Raw genomic sequence first — 12,063 nt, forward strand, 5'->3', positions numbered from 1 at the left:
CCCTCAATATCCAATCACGAGGAAGCTTCTCTACCAGGTAGCCAATCCACAAGTAGGACTTCAGCACCCAGAGGTCATTGCGGCCTTGACGACAAATTTTCACGACTTGGTAGTCGAGCTATCCATGTAGCGGGGGTCCCTTTTGAGCATATGCACAGTGGCAGGCAGGGAATAGTGGAGTTCTTTGGCTTTCATTTTCATGCTGGTGTAGGGAACGTGGCTCTCAACCTCAAAGAAAGGAGACATGATTCTGGCTCCAGAAGCATGGGTCTGAAAGAAGACAGGGCTTTGGCCCCGGGAATCTGCAGTCTGCCCTATCCCAGATGACCCTTCTTCCAGGGACAGCCAGGTCACTCTTCCTGAAGGGGAAAGCGAGAGTCTTTCAGAGACCCGCTTCTCGAGGCTCGAGCAGGAGCTTGTGTCCGGAAGAATTTGGAGACCGAGAGCTGGACTCCCACCCTTGACCCAACCTCCGCTACCGACCTGGCTTGCTGACACCCCCCACACACCCCTACCCCCACCACCAGAAGATGGCTCAAGATCGGCCTTTGCGTGCTGTGCAGGAGGCCCTGAAGAAGTGCTTCCCCGCCGTGGAGGAGCAGCAGGGCCTGTGGCAGAGCACTGTGCGGGACTGCCAGCCCCTCCTGGCCTCGCTCAGCAACCTGGCCGAGCAGCTGCAGGCGGCACAGAATCTGCGCTTTGAGGATGTGCCCGCACTTCGGGCCTTCCCGGACTTGCAGGAGCGGCTCAGGCGCAAGCAGCTGGAGGCTGGTGACAGTGTTCTGGACAAGCTGGCGGAGAGACTGTAAGAGGTTTCTCCGCGCACCTTCTTGGAGGAAGAATCTTAAAGCCGGGTGTTTTATAAGTAATTAGGCTGGATCAGAGGGATGGCTTTCTTCTTCCTTGAGAACTTCCCTCCTTTCCTTCTGTTCCGTGGGACCTCTGTCAAAAGCCATTTGCTGCCATTTCTTGTTAGAGGCCAGGCATGGCAGTGGTGGGCTTAGTACAAGTTAGAAAAACAGGAAAAAGTGGAGAAAGTGGATTAGTTCTCCTTTTAGTTTTCTTTGGTAAAGACAATGAGGAACTATGTGTTAAGCTTAGCAGGTACCAGAACTAAGGGTTTTATATGCATTACCTCATAAAAGTTGTTTTTTTTTAAAAAACACCTCTGTGACTTAACCTTACTTGATTCCATTTTGCAAGTGAGAAAACTGAGGCTCAAGCCCTGGTCACACCTAGTAAATAGTAGAGCTGGGGATTCTAAACCAAGTGGTTTGACACCAAAGGCAGAGCTCTTAACCACTACTTTGTTTGGCTGTGCATTGGTGTGTCTGTGCCCAGGGGTAGCATGCCTGCAAGTTCTAATTTTTTTTACCCATTATTAGACCTTGTGTGTCAGGTTGTAAATTAATGAGCACAGAAAAGAGACAGAGCTTATGTGGCCTTTCCTTAACCCTTAACAAATGAAAGTTTTAGTGTACAGTGTCTGTGCCATAGAAAAGCAGGAAATTGTCATTTGTAAAGAATACATTTTATCCTTTTATACATTTGTACAAAGCAACAAATATTAAGAATTGGAGGAATGCCAAGCACAACAATGAACTAGACTTAGTTCCTGTTCTTAGTTGAGTAAAAGAGATAGACAATCAGTCAATTAAATTATGTGGCATTTCTCAGATAGTGATGAGTGCAACCTGAACACAGAAGAAGCCTGAGGGAAGAAGTAATGTCAAAAGCTGAAGGATGAACTCGTTTAAATTGAGTCAAGAGATGGGCATGAATAGTGTTGTATAGTGTTCTTGGAGCAGGGGGTTGGTAAGAGATGAATTGGAGTGGTAAACCAGCTGATGAAGTGATGGGTTAGCTATTTCAAGGAGCATATGGTCTATAGACATGTCTCTTCTGAATTGAGAGGACTTTGGAGAGGAATGGAGACAGGAGTCCAGAGAGCCCCGGGGTTCATCAACATAGTTTCTGAATAGGTCAGCTCCTTTATAAGTAGTAGTTCCTCCCCCGGCTTGGTGATATTAGGATTTGAACTCAGAGCCTTGAACTTGCTAGCAAGAGTTCTACCACTTAAGCCATGCCTCCAGCCATATAAATAGTAGCTATTTAAGCACTCCATAAATATTATTCATAACAGCCAAAAGGTGGAATCAATCCAAATATCCATCAGATGAACAGATAAACAAAATGTATCCCTACAAAGGGATCTATTACTCAGTCATCAATGCTCTGGAATACATGCTATAACACAGATAAACCTTGAAAACATTATGCTAAATGAAGGAAACCATACACTAAAACCCCCACATCTTATACAATTTCATTTCTATGAAACAGCCAGAATAGGCAAATCCATATAGAGTCAGTAAGTTGCTGGGCATTGTGGTACATGCCTGTAATCTCAGCACTTGGGAAACCAAAGCAAAAGAATCATGAGTTTTAGGCCAGCTTGTTGCATTGGGGAGACCTTGTATTGCAAAAAAAAAAAAAAGGTCTGGGAGTGTGTGGCTCAAGTGATAGAGTACTGAAAGGAAGATAATGGGAGAATGAATACAGGTTTCTTTTGGGGGTGATGACAATGCTCTGGAATTAGATGGTAGTGATGGTCGTATGACTTTGGGTGTATGGAAATCCACTAAATAGTATACTTATTTTTAAAAACAAAAATATTTAGAGCAGTATTTCCAGTTCACAGCAAAGTTAAATGGAAGTTGCAGAGAATTTCCAAACACCCCCTGCTCCACCCATATATAATCACTATACCACACTGGTACATTTGTTCCCATCAGTGAGTCTCTGTAGTTTACATAGTTCATTGTTAAGGTTTATACTTTTAAATGATGGGTTTTAGCATTTGTGAATTGTATCAATTTTAAGAAAGGGGGACTAAGGGTATAGCTTAGTGGTGAGGCTCTGGGATCAACCTCCAACACTAAAACACAAAACAAAGCAAAAAACAAATTAAAAACTCCTGGTGAAAACTTGCTTCTCCAGAGGCACTTGGTTTCTTCTAGCTCAGTGACTTTCAGACTTTTGACCTTCACCTATAAGAAGAAATACATTTACTATCATAATACACACACACATCTAAAATATCCCATAAAACAGTACCACAAGTCCTGCTCTCTAATATTTTGTCTTCTATTATATTTTTTTAATGCTAGTTATAGTCTACAAGTAAGCAGGACTCCGTGTGAAAAACAGTATTTCAGAGGATCAAGTATTGTTTTGTGAACTTTTATTTCAGTTGATCACATGTTTGTGTGAGTGTTAGGTTGAATCAGTCAAAAAAATTTTTTTTTGGTGGTACTTGAGTTTGAACTCGGGACTTTGCACTTGCTAGGCAGGCAGTCTACCACTTGAGTCTCATACCTGTAGCCCCAAACTTTTTCTTTTGCAGTACTATAGCTTGAACTCAGGCTTGCAAGCACTGTACCACCTGAGCCATGCCCCTCGTCCATGGTCAAACATTTTGAAAGCCACTAGGGAATGCCCTTGTCCTTTGGGAAGTTGTAGCCCCTGTTTTAATGGTTGGGTCCCTTAAAGTCACCCATGAAATAATATTTACTATAAGCTGGGTACTTCCCTAAGTACTTTATGTGCATTATTGCATTTAATCTTTATAATAATCCTTTCTACTTACTCATTCTCTTACTCAATAAGCAAGTGTTTGCTTCTTATGTGCTAGCCTCTGTACTAGCATAGGACTACGAGTGAGCATTTGCTCTCCTTAGAGTTTCATGGTGGCCCCAGAGAGTCTTCTTGTCTTTACTTTGTTTGGCAACTGGACTAATCTCACAACATTGAAAGCCATATAACTTTTTTTTTTTGTTTGTTTGGTGATACTAGAGGTTGAACTTAGGGCCTATAGCAAGTGCTTTACCGCTTGAGCCATGCCTACAGCCCTTTTTGCTTTAGTTATTTTTGGATTGGGTCTCACATTTTTGCCTTGGACCAGCCTGGACTGAGGTTCTGTTTATGCTTCCCAAATAGCTAGGATGACATGTGTGTTACCATGCCTAGCTGTTGGTTGAGATGGGGGTCCCTTTTTGCCTAGATTGTCCTCGAACCTCGATCCTTCCAATCTCAGCCTCCTGAATAGCTAGGATTACAGGTGTGAGCCACCTTGCCTGGCTAAAATCAGTTTTTTTTTTGGAGGGGACAGGGGTTTGAAGTCAGGGCTACAAGCTTGCAAAGCAGGCACTCTACCACTTGAGCCACACCTCTAGTCCATTTTTTTCTGGTTATTTTGGTGATGGGGGGTCTCATAAACTATTTGGTGGGGCTCTCTCAAACCTTGATCCTCCCAGTCTCAGCCTTCCAAATAACTAGGATTACAGGGGTGCACTATACCACGCCTGACATCAATTCTTAATTTTTGAGCCACCCCTACCTCTAAGGTACAAATATCTTTAGATTGGCACCCTTTTCACTGGGGGTGGTATTTCTGTGAAGAGACATTTGGCAATGTCTAGAGACATTGTTGTCATGATTTGGAGAGGGTGGGGGCATGGCTTACTCCTGTCATCTAGCAGGTTGAGGCCAGGTATGCTACTTAACATCCTACAATGCACGGGGCAGCACCACCACAGAATTATCTGGTTCAAAACACCAGGAGTGCCACATTTGATAAGCCTTACCTCCTACTTTTCTTGTGATATTGCCTAATATCATACTCTTTCCCACAGAGCCACTCTCCTCAAGGTGCGTGACACTGTGAGCAGCCATGTGGAGCAAGTGTTCCAGACCTATGAGCAGCACGCAACTGCAGTTGGCATTGATGGTGTTCTGCAGCCCTCAGCTGTAAGCCCCTCTGTAGCTGACATGTTGGAATGGTTACAGGACATTGAGAGATATTGTCGAAGTTCATATCCTTTGTGTACATTTCAGATAGTGCCCAGAGCACTCCTAAGAAGTCTTTAATTTCAATTTTCACAAGATTAGAAAATTATATAGTTTGGGTCTGCTCTTTTTTGTTCCTGAATTTGGATTCCTTCTACCTTCTGTTTTAGTCATTCCTCAAATAATTTATCTGCTAAATACTGGTATAGGTGCTGAGAGATGCCTTTTTTCTAAAAACAGAAAAAAAAAACTAGAGTATTAGGTGGTGATAAGTGCTATGGAGAAAAATAAAGCAGAGACTGTGAGGTGTGATGGTGAGACTGGTTTAAAATAGGGTGGTCAGTGCAGCATTAAGAAGTGACATTTCAGCAAAGATCTGAAAAAGGTGAGGGAAGGAGACTGGATATTTGAGGGGAGTGTGTTCCAGGCAGAGGAATCATCAAATGCAAGACCTGCTCTCAAAATAGCCAGGACGTCAGTGTAGCCAGAGCAGGGCATGAGGGCCATCCGGTAGGTAGGACATGAGCTTAGCAATGTCGTGGCTAGACTTCCTAGGGCCTCAGCTTTGAACAGATTTTGGCTTTTACTCTGAGTGAGATGAAAGCTATTAGAAGGTTTTTAATAGAGGCATAGTGTAATATGACCCAAGTTTTTCCATTTTTTTTAACAATATTATATTGGCTATATTCTGAGGACACATAGTAGTAGAAAGCAAGAGTGAAAGCAGAAAGATTAGTTACTTGACATGCTGGCCTTTGACTCTCAATCTTTCCATGTTACTTGCATCTACCTTCTGACTTAAGTTTCTGTCTTCATTGTCTCTAGATTTGAGTCTGTTACCTGCAGATGCCTCCAACTGGATCACTAAGAACATGCAAATTCAAATTTACTGTTGAACTCCTCCATTTAGTCCTCAGATTCAACTCCTTCCCTTAGTTATAGAATCAACACTGTCCAGTCAGTAGTGTGGTGGTAACAGTAGTGGTGATAACAGCAGCAGCAAGGGCAGAAGGAGCAGTAGCTGACACTGACATTGCTGAGCACTTAGTGTGTCAACCAGAGTGTTTATAGAGACACTGGTCAGACTGTTTGATTTGTTTCCCTGGTAACTTGATAGTCAAGAACCACATAATGGCCGCCTGGTAAAGTATAATGATAGCTGTACTTTCACTTCATAGCTCCTCATAGCTTTCACCAGGGTACTTTTTTCCTTCAATAGATTTTTTTTTTTTTTGGTGGTGGTACTTGGGTTTGATCTCAGGGCTTTACACTTGCAAGTTGCAAGGCAGGCACTCTACCACTTAAGCCACTCCACCAGTCCCTCATTTTCTTTTTGAGCAGTCCTTAACTTCCAGGAAGGTACCTGAAGAGAAAATACCTCCTCTCCTCAATCCAGTGGGGAAACTTGGCAGACATCCAAGCATTGCCCAAGGCCTGGGACCAAATTTCAGAAGATGAGCACCAAGACCTTGTGCAAGGTACTGGTTTCGTTAATTCATTCATATCTCCTTTCTTTCTCTATGACTCACCTCTCTGGAGGCGTTAGAGAGATGCCCTTTCTGTGCCTCTGTATCTTTATAAATCTGATGTTTTGTATATTCTGGAAAGATAACATGTCAGTTTTTCCCTTCTTCTTATTCCAGCTATCCTATTGAATGTTTCCTTCTTCCTGGAGGAGTAAAGAAGCTGTGTGTTTATCTGGAAATGTGAAGTACCACAATTGAAGACTGACATTGCTGCATCTGCTATTTCTAAAGAAACATCATAGCAACCTGACATTTGAAACATGAATACCTACAACCTCAGGACTTGGTCTTGGGATGACTGCTGGCAGATATCCCTGGGGTTCTCCATGCCAGGTCATGGCTGAGGGTACATGGGTCACCCCTTGCCCTCTCCTGAGGCTCAAGGAAGTGGACAGAGGCAGAGGAAAAACAGGAAAGGCATCACTGATGAATATAGTGTCTGTCTCCATCATAAAGCCTGAGTGGTAGGGAAGGAAAGGACAGGCGGTAACAGGTGGCAGCTGCCCTTAGCATCATCTGAGCAACATATCTGTTTGACACCAGTCCTGGTTTTGTATGTATCTGACTCCTTGATTATTTACAGATATGAGTAGGTCTGGGTTTGTAGTTAGAATGTGTATTTGACATGCATGAGGCCCTAGGTTCAGTCTCTCAAAAAAAAAAAGAAGGAAGGAAAGCAAAAGAGAAAGGGAAAAGAAATGAAAAAGTGGTGAAAAACATTGACGAATATTTGGCCAATCCCAGTAGCTCCTTATCATCAAGCTGATTTCTGTTTCCAAAGCCTGCCACCAGGGGGAGGTGGTGCCGCATGAATGGTTCTGAATGCTTTGTTCTTAAGAGCTAGTGGTCCACTATTGCTGTTACCATCTGAGAAGTAATGGAGAACACCAAGAATCCCAAAATGACAGCTGGCGTTGCACTTGCCATATTCTGAATTTGTCGGACTGCATGGGTGGGAGAACACCAGCCCAGAGTAGGTGATCGGATTGCATTTCTGAGGCCCTGTACCTACATCTGCAGTGGCTGCATGCTTTTAGAGCCTTCCACTCCCCCAGATGCTTGCAGAAATCTAGGTCATTCACTAAAGGAGCTTAGTCAAGAGTATGGATATTTTTCAAAATATCTTCAAATGGCTTTTCTTATTATGCTTTTATTTTTTTTTTTGTGGCCTCACACACTCTGCCAGCCCTCTTATGCTTTTTAAAAAATTGTATGTGTTAGGAAAAAATTTAAGTGTAGGAAAGTACGATGCAAATTATGTCAGAGCCATTTTGACATGTATCCTTCCAGTGTCCATTCACAAACTTTTAAATAACAGATACGATATCATTGATATAAACCACTAAATTGTCTTTTTAAAATTTTTGTATATAGCATGGCCATCTTTCATAAGTACACCCCTTATATATGCTATATTCCACTTCGTGAATGTATTCTGTCTTAAATTTTACTCAGTCTTCCAAATCTTCATGTTTTCTGTCTATAAAGATAATACATTCTTATTGTGAAAAATTGAAATATTACACAGAAATGTACCATTGTCTACTTTATAGATAACTATTATTAGTAAAATGGTATATATTCTTCCAGGAATTAAAAAAAATTTAATGTACATAATTGTAAATAAAACTTAGAAGATATTTGGGTATCCAGTTTTTGTTTTTGTTTTTTTTTCCTGCAGTGCTAGGGATAGAGCCCAGTGTGTTCTACCACGGAACTATGTCCAGTCCTTGGGTGTTTTGTTTTGTTTTGAAGTATTGGGGTTTGAACTTAGGGCCTCACACTTGTAGGCAGGCACTCTACCACTTGTACCACTCCTCTAGCCCCTTCTTGTTTTTTTTGAGACGGGGTCTCTGTGTAGACCACTCTGCCCTTGAACTTGCAATCCTCCTGCCTCAGCCTCCTGCATGCTGGGATTATAAGTGTGCACTACCATGCCAAGTGTGGGTATTAAGTCTTATGATGGGCTCTGGGAACAGAGATGAAAGAAAGTCTTTGGAAGTCTTACATTTCAGTCAGGGGAAGATTTAACCAGTGTTTCTCAAACAATGTGCATATAAATCACTACTATCTTTAGAGTGTCATTCTGTAGATCTGGGATGGAGTCTGAGATTTTTCATTTCTGATGAGATGTCAGAATTAAAGCTGATAGTCCAAGGATCAAACTTTTAAGTTGTAGAGATTTTTTTAAAAATAGAAAAAAATTGTAGATTTAAATTTATCATAAAGTAATAAAAGTTGTAGTTGAGTTAGAAAAGAGTGCTGTGGGAGACTAGAGGTAATGACTAAGTGCTGTGGGGTTGCTTCTTGGTGACAGTGCCATCTGAGTTAGCCTTGAGGGGAGAGGAAAAGGGGTATACCCCTTTCCATGCCCAAGGGACTGTCTAAGCAAAGGCAGCCTTTGATTAAGAGTGAAACTTACTGAAAGTTTGTTGTATGCCAGGCATTGTGCTTTTTACTTTTACTCCCTAGACCTGGCAAATATTAATAGTTCAGAATAACAAGTAAGTAGAGTTCATAGAAGGATGGAAGAATGGCTGGAACCAAATCATGAAGAGCCCTGATTCCTGGCTCAAAAGTATTTTGTTCTATAAATGGGAGCTCTGTGTGTGTGTGTGTGTGTGTGTGTGTGTACATAGTGTGTGTGACATAACATTTCAGTGAAGAACCCTGTATATGTGGGTAGCCCTAGTGATACTGCCTAGTGACATCTTAGCCATCTTAGTTTGTATAAATACACCACATGATGTTCACGCAACAAAATCACCTAATATATTTCACCTGATACAGTTCTCAGATTTTTTTTCCCCCCACCCCCTGCCCCTTGCAATGAGCCCACCTCTAGTATTCATGCCCTTGTGTACTCTCCTTCCCTGGTCTCACTTGCGGATTTGCTTCTAAAGAGTGGAATGCTGTCAAATGGTAAATGTCATTTCTGAAAATAGGTTATGAAAAAACACTGCAGCTTCCATCTTGGTTGTTCTGTCTCACTATGTCTTGGATCACCCACCCTGAGCGACATCAGCTGGGATGTGTGAGGCAGCCCTGTGGAGAAGCCAGTGCCTGACAACAACCACGTGAAGGAGCTTGGAAGCAGATCCTCCCTTCCCCAGTTGAGCCTTCAGATGGGTCCACAGCCCCAGCTGACACCTTGACTACAACCTCATGAGGACCTGAGCAAGGATGCACCTGGATCTCTGACTTCAGTGTTTAAGTCAATAAGTTGGGGAATTTTTTTCCCACAGCAATAGATAACTAATACTGTGCTTTCCTTCATTTTAATGAGGGCAATAACATATTATATATCCAGTTTTGTACCTCTTTTTTTCCACTTATTGTGTCTTGGAGTTCATTCTCTGTGGATACATAAAGAGCTTCCTTAATTTTTTTAAAGTGGTTATGTAGTTGGCTGTGTATATATCATCATTTATTGAACTGACCCCTTACAGGTGGATATTTAGGTTGTTTCCAAAGTCTTACAATCTGTTAGGTTTTAGCAACTCTTCCTGTACTCCTTATGCTGTTTTTCCCCTCAGATTTTTTTTGTGTGTGTTGGCTTTGGGGTTGGAACCCAGGGCCTAGAACATGCTACAAAGTACTCTACCACTGACACACACCCTCAGCCTCAGAATTTCCCATTTAGCTAATTTTACTCACCCCAAACAAAATAGTCTGTTTTTAATTTTTTACTAGAGTCAATTAAATCCATAAATTAATTTATGGAGAAGCACCATAGTGGGAACACTTCAGCACTCCTCATTTAAGTCATGTCATTGGCTTATGGATTGACAGTTCTTTTCTGTTTCATTCAGTTGGGTTGGAGCTCCTGCCCTGTTACTTTGATAAAATGAATTTTGGCTCCTCTCCTGTCCCTACCTGGTCCATATTCCGAATTTGGCCTTAAGGTTCTGCTCTCAGAGCACTGGCTGTCCCAAACCAGTGGGCTGGCCACCTGGTCTCTAAAGAGAAGGACTTCTGCCTGCCCAAGGAGACTGAAGGCTTTATGGTTATTGTACCATTCCTGATATTAATCAGGATGAGAGAAGCCAGGTACTTTCCCAACCTGCCCAAGCATTGGATCCTTTCTAATTCCTTCTCTGTATGGCAAGAGAGGACTAGGCACATTTGGGGCAGGTTTAGGGAAGAGGGGAAGGAATATTGATAATTGACTTGGGAAGCTTGTTGCACTGCATCTCAACTAGACTTGGGTCCGTGTCAGTTCAACCTGTAATTAGCCCTTGTAATCATGGGCAAGTGATTTCCCCAGGGTCTCAATTTCCTCATCTGTGTGATGGGAGAGGATAAGTCTTTATAGGTTTGTAAGGTTCGTGAGACAAAAGACTTGTGAGTGCTTTGTGTAAGTTTATGAACATTTAATAATTGAAGTTCACGTAAGATTTATTAGTCACCTACTAAATGTGTAGTTCTGTGCCATGCTCTTGAAATCTCTTCTTTGTTTTAGTTTACAATAAATGCTTGATGTTTACATCCATTAAGCAGATAGAAAACTCACTGTGTCTCAGTTTCTCCAAGTCACACTTATTGGTGACACTGCCAGAATTTGTACCAGAGTCTTTCTCTCAGCATCAGTGTTCCCTTTCTGCCATGGAAGACAAGAGCATACCTGTCACCTCTTTAGGTTTTCTGAATATCCAGCCCTGCAGAGAATGTGGCTCCAGCCTAACGCTGTCCCCATCTGACTTGGCAGTGGCACACAAAGTGTCCAAGCCTCTTCCAGGGCAGCTGCAACCTTGCCAGCTACCCTCCCATCCGATCCCATAGCCAAAAGGGTTGGAGTAGATCCTGGGGCTGTGTGCCAGCCTTCAACTTTGCCCTGTATGCCCGAGCCCGGGATGAGAAAACCAGTCCTTCTTAAGGAACGACAGGGGGCGACCACTTCCAGCTACTCCACTCCTCCCCATCATTCCTGGAAGGCTCCTTCTCAGTTTCTGCATAATGCAAAGGAATGTTATTTTTCTGACACTGATACCTGATAGAACACACCAGAGCCCCAGTGATCCTGATTCACAAGTAGAAAGGCCTAGATGTCTACATTCTTAACAAGTACCCTTCATTCTCTTGCATACCTGGTCTTTTTTGCTCTTTAATCCTGAAGAAATGTGTCAGTGCAGAAAGGGTGGCTGGGGAGAGTTGGACCCCAAAGATTCCTCCACCTCTTCTCTCTGTTGCTTCCACAGGCACCTCAACATTGCTCCCCTAACCCCTCCATGCTTGCTGTTAGGATTGGGGCAGTAATAACTTAGATCTGCCATATCCACACATCCAACCCGAGGCCTCCGTGTACCCAGCACAGCACTGATCACTGGTGATACAAAGGTAAATAAGAGAGGCAAACCCACAGTTTAGATGCAAGCCCATGTGAAGTGGTGTCATGAAGAATGCAGAGGGTGCAGAGGATGGAGAATGAGGCTGATTCTTTTCATGGGAGGCAAGAATGGGGAATGTGAGACTACATCCCAAGCAAGAATCTTCCCTCTGGTCTCTGGTAGAGTAAATCATGAGGACAGAGGCAACACGGTTTGTCTGCCATCCTGTGAGCAAGCAGCAACCCTCTGTGCTCTGGCTGTCTTGACTCAAATGTGCGGGATAGTTCTTGATTTGCACAGAGAGCACAGACTAATAAATCCACCACTCAATTGCAATCCCCACAGTGTGTTTATAAGCAGCA

General features: G+C 42.7%; 1 protein-coding gene across 2 annotated transcripts; it reads left to right on the forward strand.

The window, feature by feature from the left end:
- The first annotated feature begins 96 nt into the window (after nt 1-96).
- On the forward strand, nt 97-8,033 carry Airim (AFG2 interacting ribosome maturation factor). Of its 2 annotated transcripts, XM_020173646.2 has the most exons (4): nt 97-805; nt 4,695-4,874; nt 6,208-6,326; nt 6,492-8,033. In XM_020173646.2, the coding sequence occupies exons 1-4, from the start codon at nt 531-533 to the stop codon at nt 6,527-6,529; spliced, it is 612 nt and encodes a 203-aa protein (XP_020029235.1). In that variant the 5' UTR covers nt 97-530; the 3' UTR covers nt 6,530-8,033. The 2 variants fall into 2 exon arrangements, with proteins under 2 accessions (XP_020029235.1, XP_073936645.1); XM_074080544.1 differs by lacking the exon at nt 6,492-8,033 and having other exon boundaries at nt 4,695-4,870; nt 6,208-6,329.
- The last annotated feature ends 4,030 nt before the right edge of the window (nt 8,034-12,063 follow it).

Source organism: Castor canadensis, chromosome 7, assembly GCF_047511655.1.
Source record: "Castor canadensis chromosome 7, mCasCan1.hap1v2, whole genome shotgun sequence".
In the NCBI taxonomy this organism is placed as follows: domain Eukaryota; kingdom Metazoa; phylum Chordata; class Mammalia; order Rodentia; family Castoridae; genus Castor; species Castor canadensis.

What these genes read in the sequence shown, in the direction of transcription:
- Airim (XM_020173646.2), top strand. Translation starts at nt 531, where the DNA reads ATGGCTCAAGATCGGCCTTTGCGTGCTGTGCAGGAGGCCCTGAAGAAG. An exon ending in GACAAGCTGGCGGAGAGACT is followed by an intron (nt 806 to 4,694) that starts GTAAGAGGTTTC and finishes TCTTTCCCACAG; the next exon opens with AGCCACTCTCCTCAAGGTGC. An exon ending in GAGAGATATTGTCGAAGTTC is followed by an intron (nt 4,875 to 6,207) that starts ATATCCTTTGTG and finishes ACTTCCAGGAAG; the next exon opens with GTACCTGAAGAGAAAATACC.